The sequence below is a fragment of the Apostichopus japonicus genome, chromosome 11, assembly GCF_037975245.1.
Source record: "Apostichopus japonicus isolate 1M-3 chromosome 11, ASM3797524v1, whole genome shotgun sequence".
NCBI classification, from domain to species: domain Eukaryota; kingdom Metazoa; phylum Echinodermata; class Holothuroidea; order Aspidochirotida; family Stichopodidae; genus Apostichopus; species Apostichopus japonicus.
This window is the reverse complement of record NC_092571.1, coordinates 28,348,614-28,360,503: the sequence shown is the minus strand read 5'-3', so window position 1 is coordinate 28,360,503 and position 11,890 is coordinate 28,348,614. Positions and strand designations below refer to the sequence as shown.

Genomic DNA, 11,890 nt, shown 5'->3' with positions numbered 1-11,890 from the left:
GGTTTATTGATAAACTGCTTCTTGACTTCATCTAATTTGTCTGTTGATCTTATTTCTCTTAATTGCTTTAATTTAATTTCTTTTGGCTTTTTTTTAAATTTTCTTAGGGAGAGTCTCGTGGGAAATAAACACTTTGCTAACCGAGTCGTTTTACCCTTATAGTCTTTAAAAGGTTGTTGTTTTAACAAGAACTGTTGAAAGTATAATGTTATCCAGGACGCTTATGTATAATCTGACATCATGTTTGTTTTCAGTCAAAAACTGAGCACTTGCAAAAAACTCAGTTATAGCATACAGATACCTGACAAGATTGTCAATAATGTTATTCGATAAATATTTATGAAAGGAGTCAACGGGTAATGTGCTATTGTACAGATTGGGAAACGCCATTTCCCCCTCTCACTTAGCGATTGGTTGTTGAGTCGAAAAATCGGGATCGCCCATTGGGTTAAGCTTAATAGTCTGAGTAGTTATGCTCTGAGCCCTCAATTACATACGAGGGTTTCTTGTCTGCAAGTTAGCAGCATTTTAGCTACAGTAGCTGTTGTAATAAAAAATCTCATCTCATATACTATCTTTCATCGACAAATTTGCGCAGAATTTGCTGTTGCTTCTCAACTATCGTCGTCTGTTGTGCGGACTTAGCCAAGCATTGTATCAGTAAAATTAAGTTATAATGTTACGTTCTGCAGTAGTGATTTGCATTGGCCTAGTGCTATTACACGAAGCAGAAAGGCTTGGGGCAAACGATGAGTCAACCGAGTCAACAATAGGTACGGGTTTGTATCAAAAGTTTTTCTTTTATCATAATATCCAGTAATTCTCTAGCCTCCGTGGGGAGTCATTTTATTCCATGTATTTCACCAACTTAACCAAATTAGTAGGCCTGCCTAACTAATTAGTAGATAGGTACAGTATATGCTACATGATATTGATACAGTACGTAATGCCTAGCCTAGAAAAGTACTGCAGTTACTCAACACATCTAACATCCTCCATTGGTATCCAATGGCAGACGCACAACTTTAAACTGTCATATTCTATTCATTATCACATGAATTCTGCTGAATATTTTGTAGTACAGAACATTGTGGCCTATTTGTATTGTGTTACATCGTACATGTTTACATAAACTAAGCCTGGGCACCTGTACCTGCTCTCACTGTTGGTAGTGTACAAAAGTCTATGGCTAAGAGTTTAACAATGATCCAAATTTGAATAGTTTGTAACCAGGCTAAAATGTCATTTGACTCAGCCTACTTGAATCCCATGCATTGTATATAACTTGCCTTTTCTTACTGTAAAGCAAGTCTCCATTGCTATTGCTTCTTGTGGTGGACAAGGCTACAGTATTTTTATTTATATTATTGGTCAGAAGCTAAATTTCTCTAATCATTCTTCCTTCAAGAAAAGTGCTAGGATTTTGATCAATCAAGGTGTAAGTTATTCACTTTTGATGAATGGTATAATACAGTATATACTGTACAACACAATACTGTAGATCAGAGTAAATCTTGATCACCACACAATGGGAATATGTTCTGGTTTACACTAAAAATATGAATAAAAATAAAATAAAGCTGTTAGCAAACTGTGTATCCACTAGAGAGCCTGTGTAAGAGAATGTGTAAAAGTAAGTTGGCCTGACGTTTCAATCCTAGCAGGATCTTCTTCAAAGGCTAAATGACAAGTAACAGTAACAGAAGGGACAAAAACACACTCAGAATATATACAGACTAAAATTATGAAGTAAGCTGTGCACAAAACAAATTGCATTTATGGCTAGTACAATTTAATATGACAATTTTACTGTACATACATGTAGCTACAGTAACCAATACTAAATCTCATATACTGTGCTTCAAACGTGTAGCTATAACCAATACTGGATCTCATATACTGTGCTTCAAATGTGTAGCTAACCAATACCAGATCTCATATGATTCAAAGTGTAGCTATTTAACCAATTACAGGATCTCATATTCTGTGCTTCAAATGTGTAGCTACTGTAACCAATACTGGATCTCATATATGATTCAAACGTATAGCTAACCATTACAGGATCTCATATGTGCTTCAAATGTGTAGCTAACCAATACTGGATCTCATATACTGTGCTTCAAATGTGTAGCTAACCAATACCAGATCTAATGTGATTCAAAGTGTAGAGTCTATTTAACCAATTATATACAGGATCTCATATTCTGTGCTTCGAATGTGTAGCTAACCAATACTGGATCTCATATACTATGATTCAAACGTATAGCTAACCTTACAGGATCTCAAATGTGCTTCGAATGTGTAGCTAACCAATACTGGATCTCATATGATTCAAAAGTGTAGCTATTTAACCAATACAGAATCTCATATGTGCTTCGAATGTGTAGCTAACCAATACTGGATCTCATATACTATGTATCAAACGTATAGCTTAAACCATGTATGATCTCATATATGCTTTATGTTAATTTATGTTAATGTAACCGGTTAGATGGGGTGTGATCCTTTCAAACTTATGAACATGACTTGTGAGATACCGGTACAGTATACTGTACAGTATGTACAGTATCAACTTTGATACACACAGACAAAGGTATTACAGTATATCCTACGAGGCCCATTATGTATCAGAGTGTTTAAGTTTGCTGGTAGCTGATCTGTATTTTATTACACTCAATATACAAGATCAGACCTGGTAATATCACATATAGTTTTGTTTTCCTTCATGTAAGTACTATCGTTTCATGATATCTTTGTTTTTCATAGACCAGTGTCCAATATGGGAGGTGATTGCTGTATTTATTAATCATCTCTCATATGTTGCTGGTAGTATTTTTCTCCCTGTTGAGCTTCACTAGCAAAGACTGCAAGATGTATGCAGTTATAAACAATGTGAAAGCTGGCAATGAGATGGCAGCAGTCATGTGACATTGCATGTGTTACATACAGTATACTGTATGTACAGTATACATGTATGTATCTGCAAGCTACAGAATCAAGGATAATGTTACTGTAGGTTGAATACAGAAAGCTACTATATGCTCTGTTGCCCCATTTTGCCCCCCCCCCAAAAAAAAAATCATGACCAAAATTATACATTAAACTTTTGTGATATTTGAGTTTTCTGTTGTCATTACAGAGGTTATTATCTTGCAGAAATATGATGCTTTCTCTAAAACAAAAATTAAGTATTTTCAAATCAGTGCAAATTATATCAATGTTATATAAGTCCACAACACTAGTACCTGCCTCTAAAGCCATTGTATAGTAAACCCAGAATGCTACTTTTCTTTTCCTGCCAAATATAATATTCACCATGCAACCATTTTCTTCCTTCCACATAATATAATTAAGCCCTTGCAACTTGTACAGTTTGCAATTTGCAGTTAAAATTTTTCTTTCAAAGTTTTCTTTTTACGTTGACAAGTTATCATATAATGTTCATATTCTCGATTCCACATAATTTTAACCAGGTAATGAGAAGTACGAAGAATTGGTGGAACTCGACGGAGGACATTTTTGGAAAGGAACAGATGACAGATCGGCGAAAGATGGTTCTTTTCCTCCGCAGCTCACTTTCGTCAAGAAATTCAAGATCAACAAATATCCGGTCACCAATTTTTCTTTTAGGTAAGGCACTGTTTAATGTCTAATTTATGAAGAGGGGTCAGGATTACTGTGAAATCTCTTTGTCAAACAATTGTTAAACCAGATCTATATGTAAAAAATCAAAATAAAATAAAACTGTTAGCAAAGGTCAGGCCAACTTACTTTCACACAGATCTATATGCAGCGATTTTTTCATAAATAGACGATTAACACTGTTTAAATGGGCGAAAGAAACCTTCACAATCGTATGCGTTAGCAGGTACAGGATACAGTGTACACAGCATTCCACTATAACTACAAGTATTGCTTACAGGTTTCAGAAGAACCATATGGACCACTTGCCTTTGCATTAGTTTGCTGTCTGCTACAGTACTATATGCCAGTATATTTTTTGTTAATATGACCTCTGTGGTACTCATACTTGTACATAAACAATTGCTACCCAGATCTACTGTATATTACAGTAATATGCAACACCACTTGATACATAAACACTGTTTAATGGGGAGGGGGGGGACCCTTTACAATCTTATAGGTGAGTTGGTGGAGGGTACACGACATTCCACCACAATTATTGCTTAAAGGTTTAGAAGAAACTGTATTTCCACGATATTTTGTCATTTTTGTTTACCTTTATGGTACACATACAGTAGTGTACCTGTGCTGTTACATGTTCTCCACTTTCGTTTACTTCAAAAGAACTATAAACAATCATGTGATCGTCAACGCGATGTGATGCAAAATTTCACTTAGTTGGTCTACCAGCTGATCCCACTGCTGACACCATGTTGTTTTCTCGGAATGGGTGTACATTCTAGTTCTATATAAACATGATTATTGTGGTAAACAAACACTGACTTTCTCATCAACTGTTTTCTCTTTTTTCTGCCCCCCCCCCCTCTCGGACTTTCTTTCAATTTGTCAGGAAATTTGCTGTCGCAGAAGACTATGTGTCAACTGCAGAGGAGTATGAATGGAGCTTTGTCTTTGAGTCTGATGTTCCAGATAATATAAAATCCCAAATAACTGATAAATTACCCGTAAGTTGAAAACATTTCTTTCGCTTAAAAGTGCAAGCTTGAAAGGATATGGTGAACAAATGTGACACTAAAGGAAAGAAGAGAGTATTGATGCTCAACTCCTGTCGGTGAACGTTTCCCTGTATCAAATGATTTCCTTTTGAATAATTTGTCTAGAATAATTTTTCAGGATTTCAGTTGGTAAATATCGTAAAGGATGCATGACCCTTTCTCAGAACAGTTTTTCTTCCATGAATATGTGACTGACTTTAGATTTTGTTTAAATGTTTAATACCACAGAATGCAGAATGGTGGATGCCTGTTCCAGAAGCAAGATGGGACCAGGTATGCTGGCTTTTTACATGTTTAATAAGAACCCCTGTAGGTGGTTATTTTTGGTTGAGGGAGGGTTAGGTGTATGGTTTGTTATATGGTAGGCAATAGGAGGGGTGTGAGAGGGAGGTTTGGGAGAGGTGGAGAATGTTGGATTACACTGGAGACATTTATTATCTTTGGATTAACACAAGAAGCATCTCATAAATAATTGATATAATTTTCAAGACAAGCTTCAGATTGAACTAACTGCAATATTGGAAAGAGACGCTAATAATGTGACTTTGTTGCAACAGGCTCCAACTCACACCTCTCAGATATTTTCTGTTATATTATGTCTGGAGTGGTTTGTTCCAGTATTCCTGTCCCTGTAAAAAATGCCTTCGAATTTAAGGAGAAATTTTGACCTAGCAATTGATTCTAATGCACTTGGTCTTGCCCAAACAGAAAGTAATAACGTTATGTTAAAATTTAGAATTGTCATCCTCAGTGTAGGATTCGGCCTGAATGAAGTGTGATTCAAATGGTATTGAAAAAAATATAAAATACTCCCCACGATTTGAAACAGTAGAGGGCAAGACTTGATATCATTATGCAAATATACAATTGTAATTTGTTTGTGGAATTACAAAACACCTGGTCAGCTTAATTCCTCTTTTCCATAGAACCATCAATAATACATTGAGGTAACTTTCTTGTACTTCCACTGTGCCGATATTCTCTATTTATGCAAAGCATGAGCAAGTTTATGAGTGCAATACAATAACTGCCTACACTTTCTTCTGTAAGTGTAAAGTCTTAACAGTGGGATAGAATGCTAATCCTATACCAACTATGAAACATGTAAATGTGGTTTCATATTAAAGTATCGATCATTTATTGTAAATAATTTTACTTCTAATTCTCAATCTCTGGAAATGTGATTATAAACTTACCTGTTGCAAATATTATTTTCTTTCTAATGCAATTTGAAGGTTCACCAACAAAATTCAATTTAGTATGGTACATACTTCTGCAAGCAACAATTTTTTTTTTTTCATCTAAGTGCATAGTTCAAACTGATGTGTAGAATGCCATATATCTCCATATATATCTCCATATTCTTTCCCACTTGTTGAAAGACAGTTTTGCCAAAATTTCAACCTATTTTTTTGTAGTTATTGTTTTGATTATAATGATCTTATCTCACAGCCAGAGGGTGAAGGATCCAGCATTGATGACAGGCTCAATTGGCCAGCTGTCCATATTAGTCATATAGATGCCGAGGCATACTGTAAATGGAAAGGACTCAGACTGCCTACTGATGATGAATGGGAATTTGCTGTGAGAGGAACTCTCATAAGTGAGTGGTACCTCCTAGAGGCCATATCTTCAACCCTCTACACTCCTTCTGCAGCCCAGTGTGCTAGAAAAATGACAATCAATGAACACACAAAAAACAGAGATTGACAGTCTATTAGGAGGATGGTTTTGTAAATTTGTTTACAAAAAAAATGAATGGGAATTTGCTGTGAGAGGAACTCTCATAAGTGAATGGTACCTCCTTGAGGTCATCCTTCCATCCCTCCATTCCCTCCCCTCCACCCCCCTTTCTGCAGCTCAGTGTGCTAGATAGATGACAATCGATGCAAACACAAAACTTCAGAGATTCACAGTCTATTAAGAGAATGGTTTTGTAATTTTGTTACCAAAATATTATCAGTGGATATTCTTCTAGTACTGAGCCAACATTTATGAAACTAAATAAAGCCAATACTTTCTTCTTTATTTTTGCTTTGAATAGTACTAGGTGTTGCCATGGTAATTATATCTCTTGTACCTGAAAGAAAGCTGAAAGGACTTTTATTTGATTGTTATGTTTGCTTCTGTTTTGGTCTCACTGAATATGCTACAGGTCTCATAGAAATGTACTTATATCAAGTGCTATTTGTTTTCTTGCATATCATTACAATGTTGCAGAGAAGAAGTACCCATGGGGAGATAAGTTTGAGAAACGTAGGATGAATATATGGCAGGTTAGTTCCAAGCATTTCTTAAAAAAACTTCGATTAATGAATATTTTTATGATACTCTGGATTGGATGCATAATTGTTAGTAACATGGCATGTTTTCCCCCCGCAAATTTGAAAAGATACTTATGCACATGACAAACAGCCATGATGCCTTGCACCCAAATGGTTGGAAATATCTTGAAAGTGTTGTTGTCGAGTGGTTAAGGCAGTGGACTTGTGTGCCAAGTGATATAAGGTTTGCAGGTTTGAGTCCTGGCTAGATCATTACGTTGTGTCCTTGGGCAAGGCACTTTATATCCATTGCCTCTCTTCACCCAGATGTATAAATGGGGACCTGTGAGATAATCTTTCAATTGAGCACTGTTTAGTTGCTGCCATGTAAAGTATGACAGGTTATCGTTGACCAGGGTAACATTGTTATGCACCTTGAGCACAGGTATCGATATGTCTGCGCTTTATAAATCCTCAATATTATTATGATATTATTATTACTCACAGCTTCCATTTAGGTATGATCATAAACAATCTATTTTTATTAAAATAATTTTCTATTCTGTTCGGGGTATAGTTTGCTCCATGACAATTTCTCTTTGTCATCTTTCTTCGTTTAGGGAAAGTTCCCCAAAGAGAACAAAGCCCTCGATGGTTACCCAACTGTAGCACCCGTTGATGCCTTCCCACCACAAAATGATTACGGTGAGTACATAAACATGATATTTCATTCTATCCAGGAGGACACAGGTCTTTTACCTCTTTTCCCCCCTATATTAAGGTGGATGATGTTTTAACAACAGATGATGTGTTCATGTACCTTAACCTTTCCTATATTAGGATGGAGTATGTTTTAGCACAGATGATGTGTTCATGTAGTTTAACCTTCCCTATAAGGATGGAGTATATTTTAGCACAGATGATGTGTTCATGTACCTTAACCGTTCCTATATTAGGATGGAGTATGTTCTTGCACAGATGATGTGTTTATGTACTTTTACCTTTCCTATAATAGGATGGAATATGTTTTAACACAGATGATGTGTTCATGTACCTTAAACCTTCCCTATATTAGGATGGAGTATGTTTTAGCACAGATGATGTAGTCATGTACCTCTACCTTTCCTATACTTGGGTGGAGTATGTTTTCACCAGTTTGTAGCAAATGGAACATAAACTGCGACGTATAGAGAAGAGCGAGAAATAGAAGATAAAGCCCGTAGTTTGTGCTTCTTTAAATTGGCTTACATGAATATGCATGAGCAACTATGTTTTTTTTTTATGTCATTTTACTATAGGAATGTATGACATGCTTGGCAACGTATGGGAGTGGACCTCGACTGTGTATAAACAGAGTGGAACGGCCGAAAGAAACCCTCAGTATACGCTAAGAGGGGGATCATTTGTTGATTCCAAGGGCGGCTCGTTTAACCACAAAGCAGGAACAACAGTCAAGTAAGTATTTTGGCTGGTTTATCAATTTCCTGATACTGTCTTGCTTTTTTAACTTTCCCATAATTTCAACCCATACAAACAAGTGATAAGCATTGGCCACAAAAGTTTATTGTGCGGAAAACTAAAAAGAGAAATTTAGCTCAGAAAGAAAAAGTCCTTGATTGGCAGACTTTTTGACCTCACTAAATTATTCACCAACACTGAAAGAGTTTTTAATGAAGTGCACAATTGATATAAGGGTGACAATTGTCCTTGTTTAAATTTGAGTCTGCGTGACCATTGATTGACATTCTAGCATATCTGCTAGCTATACTGACGACCTTTTCAATAAACTGGTTGTTATATCGTTGTTATTTGTTTCTCAAGCTGGTACCAAGGAGGACAAGATCATTACATAATATGTAACATTTCGAGCATGTTAAATTCCATTCCATCAGCCTTGTGGGACACAACATTTTGTTTACTTCATTTAAACCATTGATATCTGAAAACAATCTGTCGCTTTCACTCAGATATCTCATAAATAGATAAAAGAGATAGTTAAAAGGCAGGAGAAAGTTAGGGCATAAATTATGGCATGATTGAATCAATTTAAAATTCATTATAATTTAGCTTCGCAGGACACAATTTGGTATTTATTAAACCATCAATATCTGAAATGTTAACAGACTGTCACAGTACTCAAATACAGAGAGGATGAAAAGATTGCATAAAAATGGGTCATCTTCAAACAAGGTGAACTATGGTACAGCAATTGTAGGACAAACAAATTTGGAACATTAAAAGTTAGATACATCATAGCCTCTATTGACTGGACACTGTATTTTGTGGATATGAAATCTGACCGATTATAATTGTTTAATACTACACATGTATTTACTGGCTGCAGTCCAAGACTCACTTCAAATTCGAATCACTAATAGAACATGTTTTGTCATTGCAACCACAAGTTATTCCTATTTCTTTTCAGTACTATTTGCATTCTACTTTGAGAACCCAGTAGGATTTCTGGGGCTGATAATGCCACTGGGCCCCATTTTTGAAGTCCTCATAAACTCATGGTACATTCTTGTACATATGAAGAATACTTCTGAAAATGAAAATACATCATAATTCTTCAGATTCAATATCCGGCTTCTACCCCCACTCCCGAGGCTGTAGCGCAACTCAACCCTGTCTCCTCCCCCAGACCCACCCTCTTATCAGGCCTGGTTACTGTAATAGTGTATTGTGCTTCACATTTCTTCACAACTTGACCTGACCCCGATTTCCAGGTAATCCAGGTTTTCTTAATGCATTTCATTAAAGCATCCCAAAAAAAATATTTTCATTAGTTATGATACCTGCATAATAATTAAGATAACTTCATTATTGTTTGCATTTTTTCCCCCCAGAATGGGCAACGAACGGGATGCTGGTTCCAACAATCTCGGATTTAGATGTGCATCAGATGTCCCTGATGAAGACGATGAATTTGATAAAGATGAACTTTGACCTCTCTCTATCATCATCAGCACAACCTGAACGTTCAGTCTCATTAACTCATTTAGAGTCTAGTCATATTTCCTTTTATAATAACTTTTAAAAAAAAAGTTGATAATCACCATAATTTATGACCAATTTCTCTTCAGTGAGGATACCCACACTTATGAACTGCTTTCTTTTATCATATCACATCATACAGTACTAAACGTAAGACGTTTGATTGTAAAACTTGTATTGATGTCTTCCTACTTATAATAATTCACAAAATAACTACTTATAAGGGTTGACTGATGACCTCTCATCGTCGCTAAATGTGTCTTAGCTTCCATATTTAAGTACGTTTAAATTCACCGGTTATAGATAGTTTTGAAAAAAAAAATAGTTTTGACCGAGAGGCTATGTAGGGTTTGTACCATTCCTATATTTACACAAAGGATTATAAAACATGGTTTCTGAAATGCTAATAAATTCATTAACATTCCATGTCATTCTACAACTTATAAATATGAAGTTTAACATTTGTGATTATATTTCAATAAATCCTGTGTGTCACCAAGTTTTAATCTTTTTTTTTTGCGGGGGGGGGGGGGGTGGGGGTGGTTTGAAAGTCCATTGGATATATTAAATAAAGAAATATGGAAAATTAGTTATTTAATGTTATATTGAGACATTTTACAGTGGCAAGCGAAGATGGTACATTTGATGACTTTTGAGAAGATGTTAAAGAATATTTGCACAACTTTGTAAAAACTAAATTGAAAATTCATTTCCCACCATACTGTAAATCTTGAGATATGGAATATTTGTTTCTATATTACAAAATATGTAATAGCTTTATACATTGCAATGAAGTAAGTTTTGAAAACGTGAAGAAATTCAGATCAGAGTAAGAAGTACTATTATGGTTCTTTGTGAGAAAATATTTGTCATTGCATGAAGGCTATTAGTCATCATTTGGTTGCCGTCATTATAGGTTGGAATGAATCTCTCAATGAAGGAACCAGGGATTGACTTGGATTCAAGAATCATTCAAGAAGCATAAGGGACATGAGTTAATAGGTGAAGAAGTTCATTTGAGCCATAAGATTATTTATAACATGGTTTCGTTGGACCACTGAAAACCAAATAAAAAAGGTAGTTTTATACATGTTTATATGAAACGGTATATTCCAGGGCAGTGACAAAAAACTTCCAGCCCTCCACTGGAATGTGCACCTGGGCTTCTTACTCTATAATTCGATCGCTATAACCGACTGGACATTCAACTGATATTCCAGAGGTTTGAAACCAGTAAGGTGTATATATATATATATATATATATATATATATATATATATATATATATACATATATATAAGTTTGTTGGTTGCATTTATGTTGGCACAGAGTGCTCAATGTCCTGTGGACAGAGCGTAATATAGGTTGATACTAGTGGACCCTAGTAGTTGTTTTACAGTTTCACGTGTTGAGCGATCATCAGACACTATATATATTCAGATACATAGGCCTATATATATTTTTATATATATATATATGTATATATATATATATATATATATATATATATATATACATATATATATATATATATATATATATATACATATATATATATATATATATATATTTATATTTATTTATATATATATATATATATATATATATATATATATATATATATATATACATATATATAAGTTTGTTGGTTGCATTTATGTTGGCACAGAGTGCTCAATGTCCTGTGGACAGAGCGTAATATAGGTTGATACTAGTGGACCCTAGTAGTTGTTTTACAGTTTCACGTGTTGAGCGATCATCAGACACTATATATATTCAGATACATAGGCCTATATATATTTTTATATATATATGTATATATATATATATATATATACATATATATATATATATATATATATATTTATATTTATTTATATATATATATATATATATATATATATATATATGCACACACATTCATATATA

At 34.7% G+C, this 11,890-nt stretch overlaps 1 protein-coding gene across 1 annotated transcript; it reads left to right on the top strand.

Moving 5' to 3' along the window:
- Positions 1-458: 458 nt before the first annotated feature.
- LOC139975746 (inactive C-alpha-formylglycine-generating enzyme 2-like) lies at positions 459-10,265 on the top strand. Its single transcript, XM_071983876.1, has 9 exons — positions 459-773; positions 3,474-3,630; positions 4,535-4,649; positions 4,929-4,973; positions 6,153-6,303; positions 6,921-6,976; positions 7,585-7,669; positions 8,263-8,419; positions 9,814-10,265. Exons 1-9 carry the CDS (start codon positions 677-679, stop codon positions 9,911-9,913), a joined length of 963 nt encoding a protein of 320 aa, XP_071839977.1. The 5' UTR covers positions 459-676; the 3' UTR covers positions 9,914-10,265.
- The last annotated feature ends 1,625 nt before the right edge of the window (positions 10,266-11,890 follow it).

Excerpts from the sequence above, each read along its gene's own strand:
- LOC139975746 (XM_071983876.1), top strand. The coding sequence starts at position 677 with ATGTTACGTTCTGCAGTAGTGATTTGCATTGGCCTAGTGCTATTACAC. Across the intron at positions 3,631-4,534 it reads GTCACCAATTTTTCTTTTAG|GAAATTTGCTGTCGCAGAAG; the intron begins GTAAGGCACTGT and ends TCAATTTGTCAG. Across the intron at positions 7,670-8,262 it reads CCCACCACAAAATGATTACG|GAATGTATGACATGCTTGGC; the intron begins GTGAGTACATAA and ends ATTTTACTATAG.